General features: G+C 40.6%; 1 protein-coding gene across 4 annotated transcripts in view; it reads left to right on the top strand.

Annotated features, from left to right (window-relative positions):
• The window catches only part of nhsb (Nance-Horan syndrome b (congenital cataracts and dental anomalies)), a 49,253-nt gene extending 37,750 nt beyond the window's left edge, over positions 1-11,503 (top strand). Inside the window, exons 3-14 of one of the 4 annotated variants that reach the window (XM_079339427.1) lie at positions 3-139; positions 364-411; positions 639-683; positions 835-879; positions 1,227-1,289; positions 1,489-1,678; positions 1,890-2,021; positions 2,603-2,755; positions 3,616-5,262; positions 5,356-6,786; positions 7,014-7,137; positions 7,250-11,503. In XM_079339427.1, the coding sequence (XP_079195553.1) occupies positions 3-139; positions 364-411; positions 639-683; positions 835-879; positions 1,227-1,289; positions 1,489-1,678; positions 1,890-2,021; positions 2,603-2,755; positions 3,616-5,262; positions 5,356-6,786; positions 7,014-7,137; positions 7,250-7,877 (4,643 nt within the window). In that variant the 3' untranslated portion in view covers positions 7,878-11,503. Of the gene's footprint in view, positions 1-2; positions 140-363; positions 412-638; positions 684-834; positions 880-1,226; positions 1,290-1,488; positions 1,679-1,889; positions 2,022-2,602; positions 2,756-3,615; positions 6,787-7,013; positions 7,138-7,249 lie in introns of all 4 variants that reach the window. The other 3 variants (XM_079339425.1, XM_079339426.1, XM_079339428.1) reach the window with 3 other exon arrangements.
• The last annotated feature ends 1,363 nt before the right edge of the window (positions 11,504-12,866 follow it).

Raw genomic sequence — 12,866 nt, 5'->3', positions numbered from 1 at the left:
AGACGAACAACAGCACCAGCGCTCCACAAGTCGGGAGAGAAACAGGGTGACCATCTCTATCTCAGTGGCGCCGCCTATGCCCACGTTTCCCTCACCACACTCCATTCGCAGGCAACAGAGGAGTCGCTTGGCTCGGGCGGTAAGGACAACTCACTGTGCTTATTAAAAATACAATGTAAACAACCAACCAATCAGGGCATATTTATCCACCAATTATCTACTTTCACTGACAGAAATTAAAAGTACTTGAGTTGGCAGAGTTTTAGGTAAAACTTTAGCTTTAGCCAATATAACATACTTCTGTGTGATTTTTATATCTTGAATCTATACGATACGATTTGTCATTCCAATGTTTCCATGCAGCAAGAGAGAGCAGAGAGGGAGCGAGAGTTAGAATATCAACCCAGGAAGGTAAACAGATCTGTGTGTTCCTGTCTGTATGTGCCTAACATGTTGGTCCCTGTTTTAAGCTTCGTCTACCTGTACAGTTACTGTTGTGTGTCTTGGGTCTTCAGTGTAAACAATCATGTGGTTGTTTGTTCATTATTCATCAGTATGCATGATACGTATGTTTTTATTATTGAGGACTTGTCTTTTTTAACCTATCATTAACTTCGTTATTTCTTTGGCTCTTGAAGGAGAGGAGCGTGAGAGAAACAGAGATGCAGACAATACAGAGAAAAGTAAGAAATCCTGAAATACAGACTGATCAAAGGTCAAATGGTCAGACTGAAAAAAGATTGCAGTATTATTCCATTATTTTTAAAACATCTATTTAAATCTGTTTGCACATACACCCATGTGTTTTTCTATGTGCTTTCTTTTTTTCCATAGGAGAGGCAAGGGAGAGATGCAGATAATCAGACGATCCAAAGAAAGGTAAAGATTTCTGAATGGGAAACAACTACTTTCACTAAACTCTTAATCTGCCATAGATTGTAGCTCAGACTTTCCTTCAATAAGTTATTGAAAATTGAGGAAATGATGGCAAGATTTTAAAAGTATCAATGATTTAAAAGTAAGATTTCATGATTTTATCACAGTGGGCATGACTGTTTTTATTAGAAAACCAGAAAATGTGTCTGTCTCATTCTCTTTTCATATTTGGACCTTTCTTTACCGATTTTTTATTTATTTATTTATTTATTTACAATGATTTAATATTTTGGAATGTCATGTCATCAGTTCTTTTTGCTTTTCTTTTTTTTCATATTTTGTGCTTTTAGTTTGAGTGCTTTTACTCACTTCACCCTATTGAAGGTTGCATCTTCATTCCATGGAATAGAAAGGTATCAAGCATTTTTTGTTGCGTGTATGATTATCTTTAGATCACATTGGTTTTTAATTTTTGTACATTTATGCCTTGAAATCTATGCTATACATTTCCACTGCAAATATTGTATTGTAGTCTAGCCAACAATGATTACAACAGTAGAATTGTATGAACAGGTATGTAATGTTGCTGCTGTATTGCCTGTTTTTTCCCAGGCTACCGCTACAGAGGAAGGCGAAGGCGGTGAGGTCCTGGTAGGACACAGGGCAAAAGCCTCAGTCCCAAATGCACCCTCAACCCAGGATAAACAGACAAACTGGTCCAAGGAAAACCACCCGCCATCAGATCATAACACCTCTGATTCTCATGCTGTCTCCTCGTGCATTATTCCCATAAACGTTACAGGTGAGATGAAATGAAGAAAAATAAAAAATAAAAACATAAGCAAGAGCAGGGCTGGTACTCATTAGGCCCTCTTTTAATACAACACTGCTAACAAATTTCCCCTGTTCCCAAATCATTAATCAAAATCAGACTACCTGCTTATCTATGTGTTGAACTCAACTAAATTTATAAGATTATCTTATGGCTCATTGCTTTTGTATTGTTATTGCAGGAGTTGGGTTTGACAGAGAAGCAAGTGCTCGTTGCTCTCTAGTTCATTCCCAGTCAGTTCTTCAGAGGAGAAGGAAGTTGAGGAGGAGGAAGACTATCACAGGAATACCCAAAAGAGTACAACAGGATATGGGTATGTTATAGGGCACACCTGCTTATTGGGGAAAAATTTGGAGATTATAGAGTGCGGGTCTTGATTTTGTAGGTCGTACATATTGCTATTGGTTTCATCGATTCGATAATTTACCCATTCATTTGCTGAGCTCTGGCATGTGTTCTTGCAAATGCAGCCATGAATCCATGAGAGAAAGCTAAATCAGCAACAACAATCACATGTACTCAAAAGTACTTTCCAGTCATTACACTCTTTTTAACCAGCCAATGCCAGCTACCTTTGAGCAACCTGATCTAATAGCTGTACCTGTTGTGCATGCAGTTTTTCATTCACCTTAGTTTTGTAGCCAATTCATATGGTTTAAATAAATGACCTACAGTTTAGATTTTTTATTAGTCTAATCAATATTCACGGGGAGCCCAATTCTCAGCAGTATCTTAGGACTAATAGCAAGAACTTCAAAATTAGCCTCAATGTATTGTGGATCGCCTTCCAATGTGGAGGCCATGTTTGGTTCTTTTCCTTATATCCTCAAAAAAAAAAAAAGGTTTGTCCTTGATATTTTGGACACTCAACATGCTTTGTCTCTTCGCATTCAGACTCAGATGAATCACCTGTAGCAAGGGAGCGCACAGTGATCGTCCATGCCAACCCGCACCAACTCTCTCTCTGTCAGGAAGACCTCTCTATCAGTGGTCGCCTCCATCACACTCGTGACTCTGGCTGCCAGACAGATGATTTCCTTATAGCATGTACGTTTCTCAGAATGCACAAATATATATTGTTCTCTATTGTAGTTCTTTTTAGTCTATCAGGCTCACATAGTTGTGATACTGACTAGGACAAAAAGTTCTATTAAATAAGATGAAATATTTTACTTTGCACTTATTACTGTCACTATTTCTAGGATAATGTTTAGTTCCTCCTCAGAAAGCTGCCATTGCTAAGTTTGAAGAGGAGAGGGGACTCCCTAAAAACACAGTATATCACCCAGGAGAAAGTATACCTTACATCCTGTGTCACACAGAGTTTGCAGTTTTGCCTGACAAGGACACTAGGCATATATTGCTTGGTTTGTGACCTTCTGTTATACATTCATTTTCTGAATGTTCTGTAAGATACAAGTCCACTATATATATTATGCTATATTATGTTTCTCTCATAGTTCTGACAGCACACCAAATGTAGAACTTTTAAAGAAGCCCTTTATAGTGTATAGAGAGAGTAGTGTGATTAGACGCAGCCTCTTTTTTTTTAACCCTACAGGAGTCGCATACCTAATTGTCATTTAAAAATAACTACATTACTTTGTTTGTTTCATTAGATACTTTCTGATTTTCCCCATTCAGTATTATTGCTGGTAGGTGTGCAACCACCGTTACTTCCCAATAATATTGGGATGGTGAAAAAACTGTGTTTTTAGGAACTCTCCACAGGACAACCATCTGAAGGCAGCCATTAAACTACCAAACCAGTATGCTTTCATCTACAAACTAGATCCATCAAACTTGAGTTTAACTGTGTATTGAGGGTAACACAAAATGGTAGACATCCATGTAAATCCATATATCCCTCTGTTCCCTTCCCTCTTCTTTCTTTTTCCCCTCTTCAGGTACAGCTGCTCCTTCCCGAAGGCGCATTAGAGCGCAACGTGGCCATCAGGGAATCCCTGCTTCTCTGTCCCATTCAACAGGGAACATTTCTTCCCTGGGTGACCAGTCAGACACCTCATATACCAGTGCTGCAGCTCATGTACGATTGCGCTCTCGCAGCTTACCACGCGAGGGTGGACGTCTAATGGACAGTGATGAGGATGATGACGACAATTATGATGATGATGATGACGAAGATGAGGAGCTTTCACCATATGAAGCAGAGGACTTTATTCCACCCGGTCCAAGTCCAAGAATGATGATGATGATGATGAAGGATGAGGAAGAGAGCACAGATGATCAGGCAGCTCCTGAGCCACTGCAACTTGGAAGCCTAAAAAGGTTGCAACGATCTGGAGACAGAGACAGAGGGGGAGGAGTTGGAGGAAGTCCAGAGCATAGCTGGATGGAGAGGGGTCGTTCCCGCCTGCCCCGCAAGGCTGACATGGGCAGCTGTGAGATTTCATCAAGTTCAGATACTTTCAGTAGCCCTATCCACTCTGTTTCTACAACAGGAGTTCTAGGCAGCCATGTGGACCACAAGGAGGACCACCAGTCATCAAGTGGGAACTGGAGCGGTTCCAGCTCTACCTGCCCTTCTCAGACATCTGAAACCATTCCCCCGCCCTCTTCTCCACCTCTGACAGGTTCATCTCACTGTGACTCAGAGCTGTCACTAAACACTGTGCCCAATGCCATTGATGAAGGATTCTCCTTGGATCCATCATACCACTCTGACCTCAGGCCCCAGGGCCAGGGTCACAGGTCAAGCTCATTTACATCCTCAGCCACAGATCAGCTGGATGATGCAGGGGTCAGTACTGCTAGTGAGGGGGAGTGGACATACCCCCCAGACCAAGACCAGACTGATCCCGATCATGACCTTGACCATAACCAAACCCTTAGCCAGAGCCATGGGTTAGCCCAGGATTATAGCTCCAAACAAGGTCTTGAAGACCACATATGTTACAGTGATAACAAGACAAGCAACGCTGGAAAAGAGTGTGGCTCTCATTACCCATCTGATACAGACAGCTTCTATTCTTCCTCTGTGCATTTTGGGGAGTATAATCAGAGTTACAGTGGATACATGTATAACTATGCAGACCCAGGGCCTGACTGTGGCAAATCCAACACTGTGGCAGCACCACTGTCCCATGGAAACTACCCCACACTTTCAGCTGACTTCAGAGCAGGCACTATGACCCTGGGAAGGACATGTCGTCCACTAAGGAAACCAAAAGTAAAACCTCCCCCACCTAAACGGACAACATCACTGAAGGAAACAAGTAGTAGTGTTGATGTTGGAACAGACACACAGACAGATCAGGATCAACCAAAGAGAATTAGTGAACAAGAATTTACATCGTCTTCCACAGATATGAAGCTGGAGCTGGAGCTGGGGGGTGCTCCAGAACCATTACAGACATCTTGTTTAGTGGCAGAGCCTTTGGGAACCTGGGGAATGGGACTTGGAGGGGCTGTCGACATTATAGAACCCATGTCCTTCAGCTCTGCAGATACACATTCATTTAAGGATGAAGGTGCAGTGCAATCTGACTATGCAGACCTGTGGCTTCACAACACTGAGCTGAAGTCCAACAATGGTGAGTACACGTCCATGTCCAACTCAAGCACAGCTACTGGCACTACTGTCATGGAGTGTATAAAATCACCAGACAGCTCTTCCTCCTCCACAGAAACCCAGGCCATTGCACAGGCAGAAACCAGGGCAACAAGTCCACCACTACCACCTGGAGACTTCAAACTTGGGTCACCTGAGAAGTTAGCTGGCCTGGCCTCCCCATCAAGTGGCTATTCCAGCCAATCAGAGACTCCAACATCAACCTTGCCCTCATCTTCTGCCGCTTTCTTCCCAGGACCTCTGTCTCCCTCAACCGGCAAGAGGAAGCCCAAAGTGCCCGAGAGGAAGTCTTCTCTTTCTTCCCTGCAGCACTTCCCCAGAGATGGGACTGCTATTTCCTCTGGATATAAGAGAGACCCAGACTTCCCACCTCCACCATCTCAACTTGATCTCAATGTTCTTCAAGGCAGTTATGTCAGACATACGCTATCCCACCGGACACACCACATGCACACGCTCCACCACAGTAAACACAGAGTTGCAAATGTTTTAGTCTCTGGAACAAAGTCATTAGTCCCTGAGGCATCAAATACCAACCCATTGCTAAGTTCAAACTCTGCTCTAACAATTCCCAGTTCCAATCTCTTAGCAATTACTCCATCTGCTCTTCGTTCAGTGCAGCTCCATTCTGTTAGTCAACCTGCAGATAGAGCTGCCACTAAAGACCAGGACACAGTAATTGGAGTGGAGACTGTTACAAGACCAAAATGTCCTCCAAGTGGCTGTACTCTTGCTCCACCACCTGTTAACACTAGGCCTCTCCCTCCTCGCAGACCACCCCCCAGACCCCCAGTTCATGACCACACCTCTTCCCCTGAACACTTGCAACCACCTCCACCCGGCCGCCATCCTGATGGGCCTCCGTCCTATGAAAGCCTGCTACTTAGACAGGACCGCTATGGACCAGGAACATTCTGGGCTATGACAGCCTTCAGAGCCCGGATGGATCCAACATCTGATCTCTCAGAGGACAGCTCACCCTTGCACCGGCCTGTGCCCCGTGCACCCCACCCTTCTCCTGTGGATCTACACACACATATTCATTCACACACAGAGTTCAGAGGGCTCACACACTCATCTCATGCACACCCTGAGTTTAGGGTTTTAGGGGAGCGCTCGTTTTCCCAGGATGATGATGATGATGAAGACGAGGAGGAAGAAGAGGAAGAGCAGATTAAAGAACCACCAAGACCTGCATGTTCTAGAGGAAGCATTCGTTCCGACCACCATCCTCCCCCAGCATATGAATTTGCTGGGGGATCACACTTAGACTCAGGGCCCTGGGCTAGTCCAGTCAAAGTGCCTGGTAACACAATTGAGACATCGCATCCTTACCTAATCAGCGATGCAAGGAAGAGAGGACAAGAAGAGCAGGAAGAAGAGGAGGAAGTGACATCAGGTGCTACCAGAAGTGCCCATCAGCATCTACCACAGGAGAGCAAAGATGACTCAACTACTCCTGACACTGAGGATTACTTCAGTAAAGGTAGGCTTTTCAACCATTTTAAATGGGCTGAAGTAGGAAGATTCCCTTTTTAAAAAAGAAGACCATAAACTAAATTACTGCTTGCTGTTATTTTTATGTACTGCTACAAAGAAAGAAAAACAATGTTTAACCCCTTAACTATAATCAAGGAGCATTTGAAATTACGTTTACTTCACTTAGTGATCAGACAACCAGATGACATGTGATAGGGATGTTGTATGCTACAGATTCCACGCCCAGTGATAATTCACTCTCCCCTCTGACGGATGACACCAAAGTGGATGAAGACATTATTATCACATCACCCAACAAGACCCGTACAACTGAGGATCTGTTTGCTATGATACACAGGTGAATCACATTTTTCAATAGTTGTTTATCTTTTTGACAGCTTATTCAAAGTAAATTTATTTATCATTATTTTCATATACTATCTTCATTAATACTAAATTTCTTTTCCCAGATCTAAAAGAAAGGTGCTTGGCCGGAAAGATTCAGGAGACCTAAATGTAAAGTCTCGTCTCTGCCCTACTGCTCCAGTGGTCCCTGTCTCTACTGTTATCATCCCACCAGCCCCTCCACTCAACATCCCAGCCACATCAGCCACTGCAGCTGGATCACAACGAGCCCCAGTGCCAATCTACCGCAGCGCCAAAAAATCCAGCACGTCCAACGAGGAGTTTAAACTCCTTTTGCTCAAGAAAGGTAGCCGGTCCGATTCCAGTTACCGAATGTCTGCCACAGAAATTCTAAAGAGCCCCATCACCCCTAAAATCCCTGGGGAGTCTGTTCAGGAAGGGTCCATTCGGCAGTCCGAGGAATTACCTTCTGCTTTTCAAGAGCCCGCAATTTCTGGCCTTGATCAAATCCAAATACCAGGCCTTTTTCCCAGGGCAAATTCAGAGAGTTTCACACCCAAAACTCTTCAAATGTCAGCTGCATCTCGACAGGGACGTTCTCGGATACCCCCTGTAGCCAACAGCAGTCGTTACAGTACACGCAGCCGCCTCTACACAGCCCCCATGCAAGCCATTTCTGAAGGGGAGACAGAGAACTCAGATGGAAGCCCCCATGACGACAGATCATCTTAAAACCACCTGAAGAGGGATGTTCTCTTTTCCTTGTTGTGTCCTACATTTGAAATGATCCCTTCTACTTTTTTTCACATTTAAAAGGTGTGTAATTGAGGCCAGTTCTAACAAAGTCTGACTGTTACTAAAACAGCACCCAGTTGGCCAATTATCTATATCCAACTGTCAGAGAGAGTGTTGTGAGATGAACCATAAGGAGATGTTTAAGAAAACTTAAAGGATATCTAAAGACTTCATCATCGAAAAGAAATTGCTTCCTCATAGTTAAAAGAGAAATAATTAAGACCTATTTTGATTGAACCATGTTTTCTAACATAAAACAAAAAATGTTTAAAAAACAGTCCCACATATTTGGTAAATTACGAATTATGGACTATGTGCTTGTGCATGAACAAGCATTATCCACTGATATTTTTACTTCTTGTGTTTTGAATGGTGTGGGTATGTCTGTGTCCCAGAGGATATGTTTTCTTAATAAATTACAAAAAACTCATATGTAATACATATTCTTTTAACTTTTGGTGCCCAAAGCATTGGCCAAACTTCACAGAGTACATACTCAATACATCTGCCATAAGCAAGGAATATTTCTTTACTTTGGACAAAGCACCAACTTATCAATTTCTTTCCATCTGCAGACCTGACTCAGACTCTACAACAGATGGAGCCAATGACACATTTCTTAACATTAAATATGTCCAAGAGGATAACATGATGCATGTATTTTTGTAAAACTATGCCTCAGAACATGATGATGATATTCACCATGTTGCATGACCCTATATGGAAACATCCCCTGGATACTGGTTTCTGTCAACATTTTTGTGGTTCTTTTGTATATTAAGAATGATTAGTCTTTCAAGGAGTAAGGGCTTGCGTCTAGATGGGGCCCATTTGTCAAAGATACAGGCTAGTTATGGACAATCGCACAGTGGCCTTTCTCTACAAGAGGTGGTTGTAAACAGGGCATTTACAAGTCCCTGCAAAGACATGGACCTGCACCATGTTTCATCAGAATTCAATCACATACTTATTTAAACCCAACCTCAAAATGTAGTATGTTAAGACTGATTCAAGGTTTTCCAGCTGCTGGCCAGTCTTGCTGTGCTGACTTGATGTTGAAAAGGTGCATTTCAAAGCAGTTTTAAAGATACCATTGAGTGCAGACGGTAAAAATGCTTTAGAGGGTCCTAAATCGGTTTGGCTAGAGGTTAGTTTGAAAAGATTTCTGAGAAACAACCTCGATTTTGCACTTGATGATGTTTTTTCAAGAATTTGTCTTGAAACAAAAGTCTATCTTATAGTGAAATTGCATATGTATATTTGTACTAAATATAAAGTCATATCTATATAATACAACAAGCAGAAATTTTATAGGGAATAAACCTGAGTGTAGCATAGAAGAACAGGTCTCACTGGCAACATTACACATGACTCTTAACCATGTACACTGTTCTCCTCTCCTTGTTGCCTCTCCTTCATTTGCACTGACCCAGTAGCATTAGACAGGTGAAAGCTCAACCCAGTGGCTGGTGTACACCATTTTGTCCAACCCTTCAAACTTAAAATTACAAAGAGAAAAGATAAAGACAGGGAAGGACTACATACCACCAACGCTAAAAAAATAAAAAATCTATTGTGCATCCAATGCATTGTGGCAGCTTCTGTCAACTGCGTTGAACTATGGCGTAAACCTTCTCTACCTTCCGAAATATGTCACACATGGACTGTTAAGTGTGTTAACGAAAAAAAGTACCATCAGTGAACAGTTTGAACTCTCACCTGCCTACCACAGCAAACACAAGACATATACTTTTGCATACGGAGACCGTACTTCAGTCGAAACCATTCACTGTATTCTGTGAATACCTCAACAAGCATATTACTGTTTTATTGTAAATGCGATGGCGAAATAGATGGCTCGATAGATAGATAGATAGATAGATAGATAGATAGATAGATAGATAGATAGATAGATAGATAGATAGATAGATAGATAGATAGATAGATAGACAGATAGACAGATAGATAGATAGATAGATAACAAAGCCACAACTGTTAAATACTCAGCGAATCAGAATTGCAGAACTGACACTGTGTACGATGGGGAGAGTAAAAAGCTGTGAAATTATCTGAATTTATCATTCGTCATACCCATATTGCTAAACCCCATTTGTTCCTGTTCATTGTTTTATTTGTTGTGTTTTTTATCGCATGCAATAAGAAAAAATTAAGAAAGAAAAGAACACCACCATATCATTCTTTTTATCTGAGGGATGTCTCCATACCACGAGAAGCATTTTTGTATTTTCTGTTCCAATGTCAAGTTCAATAGTGTTCTATAGATGTACAAACTGTCTGGCTAATTCTGTTCTGTATAGTCGTGATCACAAACAGGGGTTTATCTTGTACTGTATATCTACTCACTGGACAATCATAGGTATAAGAGACTGTAAAAAAAAAACCGATCTGTTGGGATTGAGAATCTGAACACTCTTGGTGCTGAGTACTTGTCTTGATGGAGCTATGGAAGTGAGAGAAATATTTTCCAGGAGAAACTGCTGATTCAGTTTAAAGTGCAAACCTGGACAAACTGTTTTGGATCAAATGTACAAATAAAAAAAATAACCGAAATGGGTTAAATATCCATTTACAGACCCTTAAAATAGTTTGATCTGACCATGAAGTCATTGTCTTTACTTTTGACTCATCACAGTTTATTGAATTCCACTTAACATTCGAACTGAAACACACATTTCCTAAATCTGATAGAGTTACACATAAAACACACTGAGATTGGGACATACAAGTTGATTGCTTAAATATTTAGTTTACTGTGATTTTTCCGTACTGTACTAAGCATTTATTCTATACCCTTACTTTAAGACCGTTTCCTTTACCTGTAAAAGAAAAGATTGATTGATTGATTTATTGATTGTCACAATTTGATTAAAGACAAACAGTGAGGTTGCAATGCAGGCTGTAGTTGACCACTCATGTCTTGTCTCAAACCTCAGTCGTCTTTAGCTTGGAAATCAAACAAAGCCAGAAGTTATATAACCTTTAAAGATTCTTTTTTTCCAAAACTGTTTTGAAATGTCTGATCACAATTTTGACATATAGGGGAGTTTGACAAAATCACTAAATCGTTTTTTTTTTTTAAAGGTGTACAGTATGGAAGAACACAAAACAGACTTCAAAATTGCCACAGAGAACAGAAAAATATACACATGTTAAAGATACAGTGTAATCTATTTAAAAGAGGCTCCATGATAATAAAAAAAAACTAGCTAAGACTTAACAGATTTGAATCACTTTTGTATTTTTGTATAAACCTGTAAATAAGTTTTTAAAGAAAACATGTTTCAAATTCTTTCTTTTGTAAAATAAACAAATAAAATCTTAAAAACAAACAATACTTTTTTTCAAAGTTTACATGATTATTTCCAAGCCTTTGTATATTTTGGAGCTGTGCAACACTTTCAGTCGTGTATTTATTTTTGGGGAGTGGTTACATTGTGAAAAATCCATTATTCTATATCCAATTCATTTGAACAGCTCATCCAGCTGCTTAGTAACTGTGCATAGAAAAAAAGACAATAAATGTGATTGCGTTCAAACAGACAGCCTTTTGTGTGACGCTTCATTTTTTTCCTACTACAACCGAGTGCAATGACGGAATTTCTCCACAAGATGGTACTGTCTTATATTCTTTATAACTCTATTAGCGCAGCTCTATAGAGAACTTGTCCATTGCAAATTTATTTATAACTTATATCAGAGAACAGACATGTAATTCAAATACCTTTTATCCCTGTGATTTGTGACCTACCTTGTACTTAGGTGACTTGAAATCCAGGTGCCCATCAGTGGCCGTCCGTCAACAATAAAACCTCTGGCAGATGGGCATTTTTTCTAGCAGGTATGGGTTGCCATTATTTACAGCCTGACCTGTGACTTGAGAATCGAGAGTTGAGTTGTAGCCACTTGTTGGATGCAGCTGCATGCAGATTCCTGAAATAGGATTTGATATTTAGATTACGTGTCATATTCCCACAGGCCGCCTTTATGTTACAGAATCAGTAAAGTGACTTGGTACTACGGTTACTTGTACCATAACACTTTAAACAAACACATTAGACCTCCAAATGTGTATTTTCAAGAAGAATATCATAAGACCTAGACTTAATGTTGAATGTCCCAGAACAAGTGCATGTCATGCTCCTCGTTGTCTCCCTAAACTAACTCTTTCAATCCATTTTCTGCCACTTAACCAGGGCCAGGTCGTGGGGGCAGGAGTCTAAGCAGAGACGCCCAGACTTCCCTCGCCCCAGACACTTCCTCCTCTTTGTCGTTCGTGTTATCTCAATATGGCGCTGCTTAGCACATCGCAATTACGTCGACTGTGACGTCAACGAAGAGAAACGTGAGCGTTCCGACTACAGTACTGACATGACCTATGGGATAATGTAAAGTTTAAGCAGATAGATTTTAAGGGACTTTTAGTTTATGCATTTGTTCACTGTACAGACAGAGGCACATCTCGTATCATTCAGTATGTGAATGAGGAAATGTTCCTTGTCTTCCTTGATTGAGAATTAAAAACTTCCCCAATAGTAGGTTATAAAGTGTCATACATGTAGAAAATCTAATAGCTGCAGGTATTTAAAAAAAAAAAAAAAAATCGATAGTTATATAGTAATTAACATTTTCAATATTTGGAAAACCTTTTTGTTCTTATTTTTGTTACTTTGAGAATTTTATGACTTAAAGTTTTAACACTTATTTTGCAACTTTATTTAAGTTTCCAAAAAGAGGATTATTTCATCATCTTCTCGATACCAGTGAAGTTTTTACAAGAATTTAGTCTACAAAATCCTTATTACACTTTGCCCTTTTTGTAGGAGAAACATGTTCTTTCAAAGATGCCATTTTATTCAAACTTCTGGATCTACTTTCGACATTTTCCAACACGGAGGGAGCTAGTCA

Source organism: Symphodus melops (genome assembly GCF_947650265.1).
Source record: "Symphodus melops genome assembly, chromosome: 3".
NCBI classification, from domain to species: Eukaryota; Metazoa; Chordata; class Actinopteri; order Labriformes; family Labridae; genus Symphodus; species Symphodus melops.
This window is presented reverse-complemented; position numbering and strand designations above follow the sequence as displayed.